Source organism: Mixophyes fleayi, chromosome 12 (genome assembly GCF_038048845.1).
Source record: "Mixophyes fleayi isolate aMixFle1 chromosome 12, aMixFle1.hap1, whole genome shotgun sequence".
Lineage (NCBI taxonomy): Eukaryota > Metazoa > Chordata > Amphibia > Anura > Limnodynastidae > Mixophyes > Mixophyes fleayi.
The window spans coordinates 44,628,623-44,649,500 of NC_134413.1; the positions used below are offsets into that span (position 1 = coordinate 44,628,623).

Below are 20,878 nucleotides of genomic sequence, written 5' to 3' on the forward strand. Positions count from 1 at the left end.
AATAGTGATATTGATTGTTCATTAATAGTTCTGAAAAGAACTACTACATACCACATCTACTTAATACTGTACATACTCACATTTGGGGCAGTGTTCCTCTTTAAATATGATTTTTACACACGATAGCAGGGAATAATATGCTAGAGCAGATTTAGTAAATGTGTTTCACTTAACTATTGTATTTTAGATCAATGAAGTCAAACATATTTTAGAATTGTTCTTACTGGCTGCAGCTATCAACCCCTGATCTTAACTTCATGAATGTACTTCATAAATGAGATTATGTTACATATGGTATAGCAAGGTGAAAGACAACTTTGAGACACTTTCTGTAGTGATCACTGCAGAACATACATACATCCCAGCGTACTACCTGTAAAGATCTGTCGGTGTCTTTATTCCCCAGAAGGTGTAGCAGATGCTCACAGTGAAGATTTATCAAAAGATCCTTGGGAATCTGATAGAAAAGACCCCAGTCCTCACACAATGTATAATCCTACAAGAGCATGTACAAGTATTGTTACTCTGAAAGACAGCATACCCTTGATCACATCTCTATCTATTAACTATATTAAAAAAAAAAAAAAAAATATGATAAAAAATGGGATTTTTATACTTACGTAAAATCCGTTTCTCTTAATCCGTTGGGGGACACCCGGGACCTTGGGGTATAGGGTAGAGCAGGTGAATGCTGGCACTTTAACTTTCAGTTAAAACTAAAGCTCTGGCTCCACCCCCTCTATACACCTCCTGCTAGAGGCCAGTCTATGTTTAACCAAGCCCGCAGAAAGGGAGATAGAGAGAACCAAAGAAAAGAGAATAAACTTAACACATAACATTCTCTTAACAATCAAACAACATGTCAAACAGAAGGAAAAACCAGAGCGTTAAGGGTGGGCGCCCGGTGTCCCCCAACGGATTAAGAGAAACGGATTTTACATAAGTATAAAAATCCCATTTTCTCTCACATCCCTTGGGGGACACCTGGACCTTGGGGACATCCCAAAGCTGTCTCACGGGAGGGAGCGCTCAGAAGAAACGGCCCGAAGCACCTTCCTCCCAAAACTTGCATACCTAGAGGCAAACACATTAAATCTGTAAAACTTTGTGAAAGTGTGTACAGAAAACCACGTGGCCGCTTTACACAACTGTTCACTGGAGGCTCCATGGCGGGAAGCCCAGGAAGCACTTACAGATCTTGTAGAATGCGCCCGCAGATCATCGGGAACAGGCTCCCCAGCCCCGTTGTAAGCCTGGCGGATAACAGCCATAATCCACCTAGCAATGGTCACCTTAGAAGCTGGCCAGCCTCTTTTGTGAGCATCGTAAAGAATAAAAAGATCCTCAGTTTTATGAAGCTTCTGCGATCTTTTAACATAAATTCTCAAAGCACGAACCCCATCAAGATAACGAATAGAGTCATCGTGATCAGAAGACGAGGAATCAGTTAGAGCTGGGATGACAATATCCCGATTCAGATGAAACTTAGAAACAACCTTTGGAAGGAAGGATGGCTTAGTTCGAAGAACTGCCCTATCCTCATGAAAAACTAGCAGAGGAGACTTACAAGACAAAGCCACAAGCTCTGAAACTCTGCGTGCCGTTGAAATGGCTAAAAGAAAAACGTTTTCAAAGTAAGAAATTTGAAATCTACTGAATTCAAAGGCTCAAATGGAGGATGCTGTAAAGCCCTCAACACCAAATTTAAATCCCATGGTGGAACCGGAGGAATATAAGGAGGTTGAACATGAAGAACACCCTGAATGAAAGTCTGCACATCAGGTATAACAGCAAGTTTTCTCTGAAAGAAAATTGAAAGCGCTGACACCTGACACTTAAGAGCACTAAGACGCAAACCTGCATCCAAGCCGTCCTGCAGGAACCTCAGTAACCTGGCCAGACGAAAAGAAGATGTAGGATACCCCTTCTTTTCGCACCAACCAATATATGTCCTCCAAACCCGATGATATATTTTGGCTGAAGCCGGCTTTCGAGCACGAAGCATGGTCTGCACCACCCGTCTCGAAAAACCCTTAGCTCTTAAGATCCTGGCTTCAACAGCCACGCCGTTAAAGCCAAACGATGCAAACCCTGATGACAAAAGTGACCCTGAGTTAGAAGATCTGGGCGAATTGGCAACCGCCACGACCGACCTCCTGCCATGAAGAGCACGTCGTGTACCAAGCTCTGCGCGGCCAATCTGGCGCTACCAGAAGCACTGGAACACCCTCTCTCTTCACCTTTTGCAGTACTCGAGGAAGCATGGCTATCGGAGGAAAAAGGTACACTAAGCGGTACTTCAAAGGAACCGACATAGCGTCTACCGCGACTGCCCCGGGATCTCTTGCACGGGAACAGTTGTGGGGAACTTTGTGATTCAACCGAGATGCCATCATGTCGACATCCGGTTGACCCCATTTCATCACCAACTGTTGAAACACCTCCGGATGGAGAGACCATTCCCCTGGGTGTAGAGTCTGCCGACTTAGAAAGTCTGCTTCCCAATTTTCTATTCCGGGAATGAATACGGCCATGATTGCCGAAACGTGAGCTTCTGTCCACAGAAATATCCTGTGAGTCTCCCTCATGGCCAGAGGACTCCTGGTGCCGCCCTGATGATTTAGATATGCCACTGTTGTGACATTGTCCGATTGGATCTTTACTGGCTTTCCCTGCAGCAAATGTTGCGCACTTTTTAGAGCGTGAAACACTGCGCGCAGTTCCAAAACATTTATTGGAAGTTTGGACTCCTTTTGAGTCCAAAGCCCCTGAAACTGAGCCTGAAGACATACAGCCCCCCAACCCCGAAGGCTGGCGTCTGTTGTAACTAGAATCCAATCCCAAATGGAGAACAAGCGGCCCCTGGAGAGATTCTGCCTGTGTAGCCACCAGATCAGCGACTGGCGCGTCTGTGGAGATAGGCGAAACACCTGACTCGCCAGATTTCAATGAATTTGTTCCATTGCGACAGAAGTTCCAACTGAAACTGCCGTGCATGAAACTGAGCAAACTGAATCGCTTCGAATGACGATACCATCTTGCCCAGAAGCCTCATCGCAAAATGAATGGAGGGCCTCCTTGCCATCAACAGGGATGTCACCATCCCCTGTAAGGCTAAAATCTTGTCCTGAGGAAAAAATACCCGTCTCCGACGGGTATCGAACAGAAGACCCAGAAACACCATCTGCTGTGATGGGATAAACTTGGATTTCTTGAAGTTGATAATCCAACCGTGCAACTCCAGGGTTTGGATTGCTACCTGAATGTGTAACAGAAGCTTCTGCGACGAGTCTGCCTTTAGAAGCAGATCGTCCAGGTAGGGGATGATTGTAATCCCCTTGGCCCTTAGCAAAGCAGCCATCACCGTCATGATCTTGGTAAAGATTTGTGAAGCTGTGGCGAGACCGAATGGAAGAGCCTGAAACTGGAAGTGCCCTGACTGAACCGCAAACCTCAGCAGGGACTGATGACCCCTCCAAATCGGCACATGGAGATATGCATCCTTGATGTCTAGAGCCACCATAAATTCTCCCTGATCCATGCTGAGAATTACCGAGCGTAAAGATTCCATCTTGAAGTTGGGCACTCTTATCCGAGTGTTCAAAGCCTTTAGATTGAGAATCGGTCTGAAGGAGCCGTCGGGCTTTGTCACAAGAAAAAGATTGGAATAAAACCCCAAACCTTTTTGAGAATGAGGAACCGGAATAACCACTCCGGCCAAAAGAAGGGATTGAATCGCCTCTGTTAAAGCCAACCGTTTTCTTGGACACGACGGAAGCCCCGTGGTGAAAAACCGTCTGGGAGGGAGACCGAGCAGATCGATCTTGTAACCCTGACTCACCACTCCCCGAATCCAGACATCGGTAGTGGAATGACACACCGATCCCTGAACCGCAGAAGACGGGCTCCCACCACTGACGAAAATGGAGGAGCAAAATCCCCGTCTGCTGGCCTAGCAGCTGGACGACGCACCAACCAGGCCTGACGTCCCCACTGCAAAGTACCTCTAGGGTTGGATGTCTGACCTCTGGAGGATTGTCCTGAGGAATACTGTCCTCTAGACCTACCTGAGGAACGAAAGGCCCGAAATCTAGACATCCTCTGCTTGGGAATACTGACCGGGAGGAAAGTGCTCTTACCTCCTGATGCCTGACTAATAAAGGAATCCAGCTGAGGACCAAACAGAACACCTCCTGAAAAGGGAATGGACTCCAGAGCCTTTTTGGACTCTACGTCCGCCTCCCAGGACTTTAACCAGAGAGTCCGACGAGCTGCCACTGCCGAAGCAGAAATGCGCGCTGCCATCGTCCCTGCTTCCATAGCAGCTTCACCTAAATAATCCGTTGCCCTCTGAATCTGTTCCACTAAAGGAATCAATTCAGAGGATGGCCTGCCAGCCAACAAACCCTCAGACAATTGTTCCGACCAGCGATCAACAACTTTGTTAACCCAAGGTGATGCTAAAGCAGGCCTCAAAGAAGCACCCACTGCCAAAAAAATAGACTTAAGAACGGTCTCAACCTTCCGGTCTGCACCATCCTTAAGAGTGGCCTGGTAAGGCAGAGGGATAGTAGTTACCTTTGCCAACCTCGCCACAGCTGCATCCACTTGAGGAAGCGTCTCCCATTTAGCGAGAACCTCAGGGGGAAATGGATAACATGACTGCAGTCGCTTAGTCAACTGAAACTTCCTGTCTGGAGAAGACCAAGATTTCAACAGCAACTGCTCCAAGTGGGGAGAGGCCGGTAAAAGCACCTCCCTCTTTTTGCGTCTTTCAAAAAGGAAGGATGCAGAAACTTCAGGCACTTGGTCCTCAGGAATATCAAGTACCTGACGCACCGCCTGAATTAACTCTTCCACACTCTGACGATCTGCTGGAACCTCCACCAGAGAAGCAGCATCTATGTCAGAACCCAGCGGTAACTCACCCTCTTCCTGGGAACCACAATCAGAATCAGATTCATGTTCCAGAAAAGAGGCGGCCACCCACCTCCGCTTACTTGAGGAAGGCGGAGTGACCGACTGCATCATCCTCTCCAAGGAGGAAGAGACCGCTACCAGACCCTGTACTGAGGATGCAAGACCCTGCACCCAGGCTGGTTCTTCAGACTGCACTGGAGCAGCAACAGGCAAAGCCTGAACTAAGGAAGCAGAATCAGAAGATTGAGCAGCCTGAGACTGTACCTTCTGAGCAAGCAGTTCCACCATATTAAATAGAGACCGAGCCCAAGCAGGCTCCTCCGTGTTTGAACAGACAGCCACTGTTTCACCAGGAGTAGTCTCCGTGGGCCGACAGGACACACACAGAGCCTGTGTTCATACAGCACAGGTGAAACTTAACATAGAAGCACCAGCCCTGCCACGAGTAGATTTTTCCCTCTCAGACATGTTCAAAGATGGGACAAAACAGTACAGTAAAATGCACACAATACCGATAACAAGCAGCACACAAACTACAAGAGAAAGTGAGCCTGCAATACAGCCAAAAGCTCCTAAGTGTGTAAAAATACAAAGGCTAAACACACCACCCCCCAACCCTTTACCTTACAGTATACAGGATAGAAAATGGGAGAAGCAGGAGCTTTAGAAATGGCTGCCTATTCAGGTGTCCACACACGAGGAGTGAAGGACTACCACGGGGGAAGTGCCGAGGAGTTAAACACAACCCCCCCCCTCAGGGCCCAGTTCTGGATTGGCTAACATTTAAGACAGACAGACAACTCCACCAATCCACAGCCTAGCAGGGCTCACTGAGACAGCGACCCTTGCCTGACCCTGTTCCCTGAGCTAAAAATAGAACTCTTATCTCTACCAATTAAACAGACTGCTTTTAGGAAAAAAATAGCCAGCTCAGGGAACCTACTGCGATTTCTAATGTCTCTCTCTCTCTCAGCACTATGCTGAGAGAGAGTTTACTTACCTGCTGCCAACCCTCCAGACGCAGTATGTGCAGACAGCATGCTCTCTGTACCTTGGAAGACAGACCCCAGCCACCACCGACTGTGTCTGGCTCCAATGGAGGGATAGATAATCGGTAAAGGGGAGCAGGCACAAGGAGGACCTACACGGCACCTCCGCTCCCCCCCCCCCCCCCCGCAGCCAGCGCACAGCCGTCCGTGCTGTGCGCTCCACAGACCTCCCCCATCGCTGCCTCACACTCTCCTCGCCGGCTGAATAAATATGCAGCCAGGAGTCTGACTGACATCAGACTACGCGGCTCAGCGACCCACCGACTGTCAGAACTCGGAGACACAGTCTCCGCTGTCATTAAAACAACAAAATCAGAAAAAAATAAAATAAAACTGGCTGCTAAGCAGCCCCGTGCACAGCCCGCTTCGCCGGGCACTTGAACTAGACTGGCCTCTAGCAGGAGGTGGGGTATAGAGGGGGTGGAGCCAGAGCTTTAGTTTTAACTGAAAGTTAAAGTGCCAGCATTCGCCTGCTCTACTCTATACCCCAAGGTCCCGGTGTCCCCCAAGGGATGTGAGAGAAAAGCAAACTTAGCAGATCATGATCACCTGCCAGATCTTTAACTAGCTTTCGAGTTACATGAGACTGAAACATTACATATTTTATCCAACAAGGGTAGTCCTGTCAAATTAAATGAACTGAAAAATTATGGCACTCAGTACCGAGAAGCTTTATACAGAAACACTGGCACAGTCAAGGTATTCTACCATCACAATGTCTTGTCCTTTAAAGGACAGTGTTCCCTAGTTTCATAAGAGTATATTATTTTCATTAGGCATACAACATTCTAGATAATGGAAAGTTTTAAAGGCTACAGTTTGCTTAGTTTCCCAATGCTCAATGTTCCACTGCAATCTTTGTTAATAGATACTTATATTTTTGTTAGATAAACATATTGAAGCCTTCCACTTAGTTAAAAGGCATAATGTTTTGTTCCACTGAATCCCACAAGAGCAATATACAACAATTATGTTTCATGTGGGGAAAACTTGATTTCTGCCATGTTAAGCTGTCTGACTCTGGCTAGGATAAATAGTATTTTCATTTTATGATGGTATTAGGACAGATAATGCTATCTCCACCTCAAGTTGTCTGCTGTCTTAGGCTAGGGGCACACTGGAGCGTTTTCGTCCAATAATCGAGCAAATCAGCCAACATTTGACCATTCGGTCAGAAGTCAGGTTAGTGTATATAGTGACAATGGTCGAAAGTCGTTCCAAAGGTGTCAATTGTCAGCTCATTTGGTTGATCGTACTGTTTAATATTTTTCAACCAATCACCGACCGATCATGTAGTGTGTATGCACTCATGCTCACGAGCTCCAAAAAGTCGAGCTCTTTTCAGCCAATTCTAGCAATGAATGTCCGGGTGAATAAATGTAAAGTGCGCTGTAGAAGGAATAGCTTGTTTGTTCTGAGACAGAATGTTTCGTTTCAGAGTCACAGAAGCTAACAAAATTAGTTAGGATATGTGGATAGCTATAACAAGGCAGTTTTAATCAGTGTGACAATGTAAAAATAATGAATGAATATTGTGCTGTCATTCTCTGAAGACTAGTGGACCAGATGAAAAGCACAGATCTGAAGGTAAATCATGTCCGTGTATGCATGAATCGTCAGACTTTCAGTCGTAGGTACAATCGTTTGAGAGAACACGTCGGTTGGAAAATTCTTCAGTGTGTACCTAGCCTTAGAATAATACTTGTAAAAACTTTTCTGACCAAATGTGTTCTCATATCACTGGCCAGTTAATATACAAAATGAAAACTATAGGATATTTCCTTATTAATGGTAACATGGTAAGAAGCCACCCCAGGAAAGTAAAAATTCAATAAAGAAAGAAGATATATTCACACCATACCTTAGCTTCCAGAATAACAGCGACTACTGCCTGTGGATCTTTAGCACAGTCTTCCTTTAAAACTTGCCAACACTCCCAGGGTAAATCTTCTTTAAGGCTAAGAATCTGAAGGGGGTGGGTCAAAAACATTCCCTCTGTGTAATTTGTGTAAGTTAAGTGCATGAAATAAAATACAACAGTCTATGACCGCTCAAAAGAAGTATTACATGGTATGAAGGGTCCTACAAAATATAAATTACTTAAAACTTTTAAACATGTTTTCTATATTACTGTTTTGACATAGGTACTGCATACTTACCTACTTTCTTCAGCTCCCTCCCGGGAGCCAGCCAGTGGAGGGGGGCGTGAAGGGGCGGGGTGGCCGAAATCGCGTCATTTCGGCCCCGCCCCCTGTGACGTCATGACGCAAATTGCGTCATTTGACAGCGGGGGCGGGGCCAAACGCCGCGATTCACCGGGAATCGCGGCGTTTGGGATCTAATTCTGCCCACTTCACTAGGAAGTGGGGCACTTCCTAGTGAAGTGGGCAGAATTCGGGAGATTGCCACACTCGCCCGGGAGTCCGGGAGACTCTCACAAAATGCGGGAGTCTCCCGGACATTCCGGGAGAGTTGGCAAGTATGAGGTACTGTGATGTGGGTTCTCACATTCTTACTAGTACCAGTTACATAAAAGAAAATAATAAGAAAAAACATGGAGCAACACATTAGTGATGCAAGGTCAGTGAAACAGTGGGTTAAAATCAAACCAGATCAAACTTGCCAGTAAAATACACACACACATTAATTGGAGAGTGTAACTGAAGTTTGCATAGCAAGTAACACTCAGTGGTGTCCAAAACCTTAAGCAAGTCAACAAACAGTTTCAGGCTCCAAGCATTTTTCATTAAAAGGAAAGACACGCTACTCTTAAGCCTAGCAAATGCCTATTTATTCCATCCAGTATGCAAGTCTTACAAACTTTTGGAAGTCAAAACTAAGGTTCTGTTCATGGTAAACAAGATGACGGGGCTGGAGACGGGTTATATGCAGACATCATCATATAAAATTGTTTCCTGGATTATATATGAAGATTTATAAGCATGTCAATTTCCCTAGAGATGCAGGTCTGTCTTCAACCGGCACCCCACGCTGCTTTCGTGGGTATAGAAATTTACTTCACTGGACACTCAAGTTACCCATGTGCCCAAATTATTCCCCAAGGAAAATACTAACCAGTTTTTTTTTTCCCAAGTTTCTTTGTGGGAAAATATATAGCTTAGAGTTTCGCTCTTAGTGCCCAAATCACATTGACCTGACCAAATGGCCCTACTAAGATATTATGATTTGTAAGCCAATCCCTGCCCTCCATGAGATTTTCCATGAGATTACTTTGCTTATCATTAGGCTTATGAGGAAATTTAGCTTGCAGAGCTGAAGCGGTTTTATAAAATCCCATTCGGTGTGGTGACTTTGCTGTCGAACTTCCATGTGGCAGACATCTCCCTGATTTCAAATAGTTTCCCATTACACTGGGACCAAATTTGTGAAATGGCTTGCCTGGGACGCCAGTCTTATTAATTATCCTGGCACTCACAACCCAGGGAGCTGGGAAAAGTCTCAGAGCTAGCAGTATGGATCTTATGGCCTCTTGGAAGTGATGACACATTGGGTTGTTTTTTTTTTTAAATTTTGCACTCCACTCCCTATAGACCCTTCTACATGCTCTGACCAGTCTTGGGCTGATTTACACCACCTTAAATTGTGGTCTCGCTGTTCTAGTGGAAACTAACAAAGGTTGTCCAATGCTAATTGACGGGAGGAAGCATGCTTCCTGTTTAGTTTTTTTTAGAGCAGAACCTGTGGTGTGACGGCAACGATCAATTGCTTGCAGATTTCTGCTAGTGACCGACTGTTCCTATGCTCAGATCACAGACACTATTTTCACTTTGCAGCTTAGATTAATGTAACTGAATTCACAAATATGCACGTGTTGCTGTGCACTTTTCATTTATCCGACATGTGTCGTAGGATTCTTTCAAAGAAGAACATATTGAAGGAAATTTCTTTGTTTTAGGAAACACACTTGACGAAATGTGTTTCCTTAAAGCAGCAGCGCGGGAAAAAGTAATGTACTCACACGGTATTGGAAGACAACTTGACACATGCTGGGTCTGTATATTTTATAAGATAAGAGACAAACTGCTGGTTTAAAACACATTTTTGCTGAATAAATATCTGCAACTATATTTAAAAAAAACAACAAAATAAACCCCATAAAAAATTGCTACCTTCTTGTACACGTCCAATTCCTTCTTTTTTGTCTGCAGTTCCAGTCTCAGGTCATCATCAATATCTGTCTCACACACACAGTGAGACAAGATTTCCATGCAAGAGTCTAAAGGCCATTTGTCCAGAAAATGAAGAGCCACTTCACTTCTCAATGTGGGATCCTTAACAGCAAATATACATCTCCAGCCTTCTTTTTCTAAAATAAATAAATAAAAACAGCCCCATATGAAATTAGAATTAAGACAAGTATTTCCACTATTGTATATTATAAGGCCTTGATTACAAAAAAAAAATGTTTAATTGAACTTGGCATAACCTGTATGCTACCTGCTCAACCTTGTTTGTGATGAGCTTCAGACTATGCTATGCTCCCAGCCAGGTTAGTGTCCTCCATACAACACAACTCTTCTGCATTATGAGTGCAGGTGATGCAGGAGAACCTACAACCTTAATGATGAGCCGTGGAGAAACGGGGTCTGCCTGGACTGTGGACTTTTTCTTCATCGCCTGTTTCTTCCTGCAGCACTTTTTTTAATCCTTGGACCAGTTTAAGTATATACACCAGCAGTATATTATGTTATGTGTTATTTCATGTTATACTGTACATTCTGCCCCATTAGCCGACAAACTGTATATTTGAAATGTAGAGACAGTTGCCATTTTGTTCAGATGTGACCAAAACGCCATCTTGTTTCAGCTAAACATCTCAGCTCAGTCAGTTTTGAAGTTAGGCTTCAGCATGATTAATTAACCATGCCTTTTAGTAGTAGTAACTGTCTATTGTTTAATTATACATGGTTATACATGTATGGTTGCTAAAGGACAGATAAAGGAAATTACATACCTCCCAACTGTACACATTTTAGTGAGCCAACTCGATTTGCGGGCCACAAAAGGGGTGTGGTTTAACAGGAAAGTAGGTGGGGTTTTACCTAAATATGCCCATTTGTGGGTGGAGTTTGGCTGGAAAAGGAGCATGGTCTATTTTGTTCGGTATTCTAAATGTTTGGAGGTATGAAATTATCAGGCTAACTCAGCTAGCTATTGTTTACATGTCTACAGATGCCATTTTAATCTGAGGTCTAACCAAAACAGATTCCTCTATGCAAGATAACTCCCTGTCACATTTATACACTGATCTAAGAAGTCAATGTTATTATGTTATTTTATGCCTGTATATACAGCTAGATTCTATTGTAAGATTCGTATTGAGAGAGAAAAAACTGCACCAAGCAAAGAACTCTTCTAACAACCCTATATTTGGCTATCTGGCTTCTTGCTGCTCAGGGAATGCAAAAGATATGCGATTGCCTGAGAGGTGCACCCTCACACTTAAATAACCAAAAATACAAAAGAAACAGAGAGAAGTGTACAGAGGGGCACTTTAGAAATGTAGATCACATGTAGTTAAAAAGTATAACCTTTAATATTTCATTAAAAAGTATCTCCAAAACTGGAAAAGCTAGCGAAATAATTAAAAAAGGGGGAAACGAATGTGTGAGAAAATTTAAAATTGCGACTCAACCGCAAGAAACTCTGCCTGCCTGATGAGTGGATTATTTTAGCCCACCAACTAAATTCAATATTGTTACAATCCAGGTGCAAATGATTATATTTAGTTCACACCTAATTTACAAAATAAATAATGTTTCCCAATATAATATGGCACTGCTAACATAACTATTACATATTGTTTTAACTTAAATTCTACCTGTCTCCATAAGGACAAGGTAAATAGACAATAGTTATGCTTTCTCATATGATTATAACACTATTAAGCCAAAATAAAGGTTAAACTGTTATGGTAGTTTTAAAAAATTGGATGTTCATATAGCATCCAATGACAATCATATTAAAATAACTATATGATTGCATACTATAAATTATCTCTATATAGTCAGAGAATCATTAGAAATGCCCATAGGATCGTGATTCCATAGATATAAGTCGACTGAAAAAGCAATCACTTTCACATATAAAGCAACTGCTTAGTATGATAGCTTAATTATTAGAGCAGTTGGAGGCAATCTAATGTGGAGTCCGGGTAAGGCTGAAGGTTCCATCTTTACACATGGCACATTTGAACAATCCTTGAGGTCTACTATTAAATTTTATAATTGGACTCAAATGACTGAACTAAACAATCATTTATATTTTTGGCTCTCCTCCAACTCATATTAATTTTATCATCCAAGTCTTGACGCAAGTCCTCAGAGAGCAAAATATGCCAATATCGCTGAAGAATTGTAGTTCGCTCTTTCCACTCGGCACAATAAGTACGGATCATTCTGATCATTGTCTTTTATGGGATAAATTATTATTATCATTTATTTGTTAGGCGCCAGAAGGTATCTGCAGCGCCGCACACAGTACTAACAGTAGACTATACAGGGTGAAACCATACAGAACAATGAACAAAAAGTACCAATACTTCAGAAACTCTGGCCAGTCACATGCAGTAAAGACGGAGCGGAAGAACAGGTATGGAGACAGGAGGGGAGGGGGCCCTGCTCATACAAGCTTACATCCTTAAGGAGGGTAAACAGACCAGGCACAAGAGGAGCCAGTTGAGGCAAGAGGAGAGAAGGGAGGACGAGCTAAAGGGAGGAGATGGGGGTTAAGTAGATGGTTGGTAGGCTTTGAGGAAGAGGTGAGTTTTGAGTGCACGTTTGAAGGAGCACAGAGTAGGAGAGAGACGGATGGCACGAGGGAGTTCGTTCCAGAGAAGGGGGGCTGCACGGGAAAAGTCTTGGATTCTGGAGTGGGAAGAGTGGAGGAGAGGCGGCAGTCGTTGGCCGAGCGCAGGGAGCAGGCAGGAGTGTGAATGGAGAGGTTAGAGATATAAGGGGCAGTAGAGTTGGAGAGAGCCTTGTAAGTAGTGGTGAGGAGTTTGAAAAGGATTTGGTAGGGGAAGGGGAGCCAGTGTAAGGCAAGGCAGAGAGGGGAGGCAGAGGAGGAGCGGTGTGAGAGGAAGATGAGTCTTGCGGCCGCATTGAGTATAGAGCGGAGGAGGGAGAGACGGGAGTGGGGGGGGCCAGTGAGGAGGAGGTTACAAAAATCGAGACGGGAGATGATGAGTGCATGGATGATAGTTTTGGTGGCATCCTGAGAGAGAAAAGGACGGATGTGGGCGATGTTGCGTAGTTGGAAGCGACAGGCTTTGGCAAGGGAATGAATGTAGGGGTCAAAAGAGAGAGAGGAGTCGAGGGTGTCACCCAGGCAACGAATTTGGGTGACAGAGGAGATGGTGGTGTTATTAACGACAATAGAGAGGTCATGGTGGGATGGGAGTCTGGGCGGAGGAAAGACAATGAGTTCCGTTTTAGAGATATTGATGTTGAGAAAGCGCTCGGACATCCAGGAGGAGATGGCGGAGAGGCAGTCGGATACCCGAGCAAGGAGGGTGGAGGAAAGATCAGGAGAGGAGATATAGAGTTGAATGTCGTCAGCATAAAGGTGATACTGAAGACTGAAGAAGGAGATGAGAGCACCAAGGGAGGAAGTGTAGAGCAAAAAGAGTAGAGGGCAAAGAACAGAGCCCTGCGGGACGCCTACGGGGAGAGGGTAGGGGGGAGGAGGAAAAAAACAGACGTGGATAGAGAGAAGGAGCGATTAGCGAGCTATGAGGCAAACCAGGCATGGACAGAACCAGAGAGGCCGAGAGAGAGAAGAGTTTGCCGCAGGAGAGGGTGGTCCACAGTGTCAAAGGCTGCAGAGAGGTCAAGGAGGATGAGTACAGAGAAGTGACCCTTGGGTTTGGCTGATAGGAGATTAGTAACCTTGGCCAGGGCAGTTTCAGTAGAATGGAGGGGGCGGTAGCCAGATTGGAGAGGGTCAAGGAGGGAATTGTCGGTGTGGTGCCTGGTTAGGCGGCTGCAGACAATTCGCTCAAGTAATTTGGAGGCATAGGGGAGGAGAGATAGGGCGATAATTAGCAAGAGAGGTGGGGTCAAGATTGGGTCTTTTAAGGATAGGAGAGATAAGAGCGTGTTTAAAAGAGGAGGGTACTACACCAGAGGAGAGTGATAGGTTGAAAAGGTGTGCTAGGTAAGAGTAGGCAGTAGGAGAAAGAGCGAAGGAGGTGGGAGGGGATGGGATCGAGAGGGCAGGTAGAGGGTGGAGAGGAAAGAATAAGGGAGCGAATTTCTTCACCTGTTGTAGGGCTGAAGGAGCACCAGAGTTGGTTGATGGGGGGAGGTGAAGCGATGAGGGTGGCGGGAGAAAGGGAAGAGGAGATGTTCAGTCTGATGGCCTCAATTTTGGAAGAGAAGGAAGTGGCAAAGGCAGAAGCGGAGAGGGAAGGCGCGACAGAGGGGGGGGAATCGGGAGAGGAGGGAACTGAAGGTGGCAAAGAGGCAGCGGGGATTAGAGGACTGAGAAGGAATGAGGGACTTAAAGGATTGCTTAGCGAGGTAAAGGGCAGAGGAGAAAGAAGAGAGTATGAATTTAAAGTGGAGGAAGTCAGCCAGGGAGCGAGATTTCCTCCGGAGGCGTTCAGCAGTGCGAGAGCATCTTTGGAGGAAGCGGGTGAGTTTTGAGTGCCAGGTTGCGGAATAATGCGGCATCGGTGGATAGAAGAGGCCGGGGCAACAGCGTCCAGGACAGTGGTGAGGGAGTGATTGTAGAGAGAGGAGGCCTGGTCGGGACTAGTCAGGGAGGGAAGGGGTGAAAGGAGAGTTTCGAGAGAGGAGGAGAAGGAGGTGGGGTCAATAGCATCCAGGTTATGTCTAGTGAGGGTGGCTTTGGGCGAGGCAGGAGCAGGGGAGGAGGACAGAGTGAAGGAGAGGAGGTGGTGGTCAGATAGTGGGAAGGGAGAGTTGGAGAAGTCAGAGAGATCACAGAGATGAGAGAAGACAAGGTCAAGGGAGTGACCAAGACAGTGGGTGGGTGAGGTCCACTGAGTAAGGCCTAGGGAGGAGGAAAGGGCAAGAAGTTTAATGGTGGCGGGGTCTGAACAGTTGTCAATAGGGATATTAAAGTCGCCAAGTATGATGGAGGGAAGGTCAGAGGAAAGGTAGTGGGGGAGCCAGGCAGCGAAGTTGTCAAGGAAAAGGGAGGAGGGGCTTGGGGGACGGTAGATGACGGAGACACAGAGGTTGATGGGGGAGAAGAGACGGATGGAGTGTACTTCAAAGGAGGAGAAGGAGAGGGAAGGTAAAGTAGGAATGACACGAAAAAGTGCAGTTAGGGGATAGGAGGCCCACTCCGCCTCCTGGACGCTCCTCTGGTCTGGTGGAGTGGGTGAAGGAGAGGCCCCCGTAGGAGAGAGCGGCGGGAGAAACGGTATCAGAAGAAGTAAGCCAGGTTTCATTGATGGCAAGAAGATTAAGAGAGTTGGAGATGAAGAGGTCATGGATGGAGGAAAGTTTGTTGCAGATGGACCTGGATTTCCAGAGAGCACAAGAGAAAGGGAGGGAGGGAAGAGGGGAGATGTGGATGAGATTATCAGGGTTGATGGAGCGAGGGAGAGGGTGAGGGGTGGGGCAGTGAGAGTTGGGCGAGAGAAAGGAGCTAGGGGAGAGGATGGGTATAGGAAAGGAGCGGGGCAGCATGGTGAGAGACAGGGGTGGACTGGGAATGAGAGAAGGGGCAAGAAGAGAGTAAGGGCAAACAGCGCTGAGGTGAGGGAAGCAGCGGGGGGCAGAAGAGGGCCAGAGTGGTCGAGTTAGATATGGGCTGACAAAGCAGAGTACAACAAGAACAAAGGAAGGACTGCAGAGAACAATTTAGTGGAGCAGGAACAAAGAGCAGTGGCAAACACAATTTAAAGTGCCGTACAGATAAAATAAAATGGAGATAAATTAAAGTGCAAATACAATTAAGGTAAAATACACTACAATAAGATAAATTTAAATTGACGTAAAATAAGTTAAAAGAACTTAAGGTAAATTTTAAAATGAAAAATAAGGTAAAATTAAGGTTGCTCTGTCTCTTAAGGCAACAGCATTCCTAGCACTCTATCACTTTCCTACCATAACCTCTTTGTTTAAATATTTTTGTCAATTCAGGCTGTTTACAGGCTCTCATTATAGTGACAGACTATAATGTTATGAGCTCAGCTATATCTCTATGAAATCAGATGAGTGGAAAGTTGTGTGTATTTAAGATCCAGACGTTGTGTTCTTACGTTTAGCCACTGGATTTAATCATTCCAGCTTGGCCATTGTGTATTTTATACTAGGTCCACTTGAGATGCTCTGATGTAGAGGGAAGATGAACACACCCTGGCAGCCTGAGGCTATTTTGACAGTTTAAGAAGGAGCAACACAGAGCAGTAGGGTCATTATATCTTGGAGGATCCTGGTGTATGCAACACCTGCATAAAGGATTCTGGGCCAGGTATTTGCGTGCCGCCAGAGGAAACCCTACCAGGCTGGGGAAATAGAACTGTCTAGCTAACTGCTACACTGTGTGGGGATAAGAATCCGAGGATTCCAGTGAAGCTGTGGAGGAGATTACTTTGGAGTGATGACTACAAGAGGCTGCTAGAGGGTATACACCTACCATTTACCTTGTACCTGTGAAAGATCTATTGTGCTGTCAGTAAACCTATATTTTGCATATATTCTAGTCTGCCCGAGTGAATTGAAACCCAAAGAGGTAACCACCGTCCTAGCTAAGGGTAGTTTTCTCCCATGAGCATTATTATTTAATAATACATTTTTACCTTCAGCAGCAGCACAGCATAGTAAGGCATCTCTGGCCTTCTCAAGGTCCTTCAGGTCACTGGTATAGAGACTCAAAATCTTGAATGCAGTTGTCCAATCCTTCTTTGAAAGTGCATTTTGGAGAGCTTCAGTTATAACACCTGTAGCTGAAAAGGAGTGGAGCCCTAACAAAACCAAGGCAGCACATGGCTTCCCACAGACAGAACTGCTCAATCCATTAACTTCCTGTGGACTGTCCCGAAAAGGTGCAAACATTAAACTAATAAATCGTTGCAACACTGGAAACTCCAAAAGCAATAAGTCACATTCCTTAGCAATGTTATCCATCTCCAAGGGACTCTCTTTCTTGTTGCCTCGTAATTCCATCCAGGACAGTCCTGATTTTGTTGGCTTTAGACTTTTAGTAGCACTTAAGCAGGATATGGCTGCTATTAGAGTAGATTTGTTTTTTAAAAAGCTTAAGGCAGATGCTGTGAGAGTGTACTGGTTAGAGTCAGAAGAAATTGGTTTACTTGGAGCATTGGGCTCAGCATCCTGAACACACATGAAAATTGGTATAGGAATGTTGGGAAAACTAAGCTCCGCACACTGCTGTACTGATTGTTGAATGCCAAGTAAGAGAGATTGTGCTTGATTCCCTTTCCTTGCATTGTAAAAAAACAGAGGCTCACAGCAGTGGTCTACAATAACCTGCTCTACAATCAAGCCCAGATTTTCTTTCTTCAACAGGGATGACAACCTGCCAAATTTGAGGAAACATGTTTTACTTATTAAATAACATGACAGGGATATAGCTATATCATCAAATACACTAAACCTCTTCAATTTGCAAATAAAATTCCAGGAACTTTCTGCAGGATGGCTCCCAATAATGATTAACCAACAAAATTATATCAAAATAATTCCCTCAAAATGTCAGGAAAATACGAGCATGAACTTTAGGTTTTACCTCTTCATATCCGGAGGGCTTTTGCCACTGCATGACCAGACCAATTTCTACATTTTCATCATCAGCCAGTTTCACTAGGTTTTGTTTTTTTTCATATCTTAATCTACACAAGTACATGCTATATTATAGAAAAGGCTTTCATTTGATAGCATTATAAATAGTAAGCATGATTTTTTCCCATTGGTACTTTTACCCAATTTTGCAAACCCAAATATTTACATAAAAATTGAATCGTCAAGTACGCCTATGCATGGTAATACCAAACAGTGTATAATAATATATACCTGATATGTTACTTTTCAAAGATTATTTTTTCCCCCCATAACTTGAGAGCGCAGTGGCTGGGAAGACAAAATGTAGAAGCTGGGGTCAATTTGGGGTGACCATTCTTGCGCAGATGTATTGGGTTGGGTACTAAATTACCGACAGAACAAATACCGACACTTATCTTGCCAACATGAAAATGCCGACAGGCTAAATGTCGGAATTTCAATTTCCCCAACACAGCTAAAATACCGACAGTGAACATTCCAGCAGCTATACTGGCTATACTGCCACTGGAACACCCCGCAGTAAACAGTGTAAAACACATATAATGTTAAAATAAAAAAAATAAAAAAAATGCGTGCCCTCCCCTCCCCCCAGTCATATTTACCCTAGTGCTGGTCGGAGGAAAATAAAACGTGATGTCCCCCAGATTCCCCCTTAACCAGCCATAGGTTGGGCTGGTGGCATCATAGCAGGTAAACCCTCAGAAGGCTGGTCAGCATGGGACCGGAATCCCTAGGGAGATGGGGTCTGCAAAAAAATATGTGAGTCTCCTTCCTAAGGTTACCCAGTCCTGTGCAGACAGCACAAGGGCTCTTCCCATACCCCTGGGCGGTGGATGTGGGGTAATAAATGTTTGATGATAACCCTAGTGCTGCCAGGCTAGCACTGGTCAGAGGAAAGTCAGGAGAATAAAAACAGTGTGGGGTCATCCTGATTTTCTTTTAACCAGCCTTAAGCTTAGCCAGCCGTGGGTGGTGGCACCATAGCATGTGAACAGAACCATGCAACTGCACGGCTTCAAATATGGAGACAATCTTCCGAAAACACCTAATTACCTTACTAGGTTTTGCAAGGAGTCTAATTTGTCCTCTTGGAAGAAACACCCAGTTGTCAATTGTCGAACAGTTTACCCACACACACACAAAAAAAAAAAAAAAAAGGGATTTCTGGCAATTGATAATCCAACCGTGAGACTTCAGCAACCACTTTGTCTATAGATAATCTGGTTGAAGCAAAGTCGCAGATTCTGCCTTGATCAAAAGATCGCTCAGGAAAGGGATAGTCATCACCCTTGTATCTCTGAAGTGGAGCCATCACAGCTATGAGCCATGTGAACACAGGAAAAGCTGTCGCCAGACCAAACAGCCCGAAAAACAGGCTTGAAAAAAATCCAGCCCGTCTTCCCCTGTTCTGATGGCATTGGGGTGATCACACTTGCATTGAGTAAAGTATGAACGGCTCCATGCAAAGCCTGACACTTTGCCTGATCCACTGGAAGACCAGCAGTGCAAAGACATCTGGGTGGTGGTCTGAGGAGATTGATAATGTATCCCAAATTCATAACGTACCTCACATAGGAATCTTAAGTGGAACCACAATCGCTCAGGTTGGCTGACTGCCCACCTTGCTCACAAATTGTCTGAGGCATTTTTTTTTGCTGGTTGCTTTGTGGACCAGGATTCTTTACCTCTCCACACCGGAACTTTACCTTAAAAGGCAGCATAAAAAGATGGAAAATGAGACCCCATGCTTTTGGCAAATTTACTGTCAGGAAGGAACTCTTCTTGCCCATCGCTTGTTTAACGATCTTATCAAGCTCCAGCTCAAATACAACATCTATTGAAAAAGGCAAATACTCTAGGTGGACTAGTATTCTTAAACACGGTATTAAAGTAATTCTATCGTTTTTAAATAAGCATTGCATAGGCGATGATATTGTGTTTCTAACGCACAAAGTGATTTATTTTAGCAGATGTAAATAGTCAACAATTCAATACATTGTCATAATATAAAGAACAGTACAGTACAACCAATACAAAAAGATACATACATACCGCGCTCTTATTGCATGCATTCGCTGCGCATCCACGGGACCCAGTGGACAGTATATCTGCTTAGAATACTGTGTCAGAGTTGACTGAAAACTGGGTGCCCAACTATGATCATATATACACATTCAGTGTTACAGAGAACAATAGAGATGACGTAGATTGTTTCTATAGGTCCAGACAAAGGGTGGCTCCAGGGTAAACAGGTCATAGGCTGATTCAATCTAAGGAATCCAAAGGTGGGGGTCATCTCTCCAGGGGGGTCTGCTCCTTTCATAGCCAGCATCATACAAAGGTTTATTCCCTAATATCAATAACTAAAGTATGCAATGTGCGATCTCTTCGCTGACTGCACCGGACAGCTGCTGATGAATAGGGTTTCAGTATGATACCAGACATGTCACCTTTCCCACAACCTGAACCATATATATCACTGAAGTGCACATATAATCTTATTATATAAACTAATAATAAACCAAATGCTATCTGCTCATAAATTACAGTGTAACGGAACCAATATAAATATGAATTATATAAATAACTAAATGTTGTAATGCGAGTGTGTGCGTGCGTGCGTATTTTACCGTGTGATCGCAATATGCCACGTGTAGCGTGGCATACTGAGTGCAATCGACCAATAAAACAATATCAACCAATATACTTTCGTTCATCCAATTATACGACTTCGACAACGGATTCCATCTCCCAAGCCTTCAGCAAGAGAGATCGGTGAGAGGAAACCAAGGAAGCTGAAACAATAACTCCAAAAAGACTTGCCTGCTGAAATTCAGACGCCTCTTGTATGTGCTCAACTACAGTGTCTCAGAGAGGCAAAAGCCACTACATAAATAGACTTAAGGATAGTACTGATAGAAAGATCACAACTATTCCTAAGTGCTGTGGCACGCAAGATCAGAATAGCAGTGACCTTAGACAAATACGTAATAGAAGCATCCACCTTAGGTGGATTTTCCTGTTTATCCGTATTATTCTTGAGCATGGTATAATGGGAATTGTTGCACTGACGTTAAATTCACGTTCAATGGGGGGACACTGGAAATG

General features: G+C 44.5%; 1 protein-coding gene across 6 annotated transcripts in view; it reads right to left on the reverse strand.

The window, feature by feature from the left end:
• The window catches only part of ZFYVE26 (zinc finger FYVE-type containing 26), a 229,724-nt gene that overhangs the window by 91,445 nt on the left and 117,401 nt on the right, over window positions 1–20,878 (reverse strand). For all 6 annotated transcript variants that reach the window (XR_012680192.1, XM_075192465.1, XM_075192463.1 and 3 more), the window contains 4 exons: window positions 16,768–17,507; window positions 10,100–10,296; window positions 7,831–7,935; window positions 374–496 (listed from right to left, as the gene is read on the reverse strand). Coding sequence is in view for 5 of the 6 variants with exons in the window: in XM_075192465.1 (XP_075048566.1) it covers window positions 374–496; window positions 7,831–7,935; window positions 10,100–10,296; window positions 16,768–17,507 (1,165 nt within the window). In the remaining variant the exon portion in view is untranslated. The remainder of the gene's footprint in view (window positions 1–373; window positions 497–7,830; window positions 7,936–10,099; window positions 10,297–16,767; window positions 17,508–20,878) is intronic.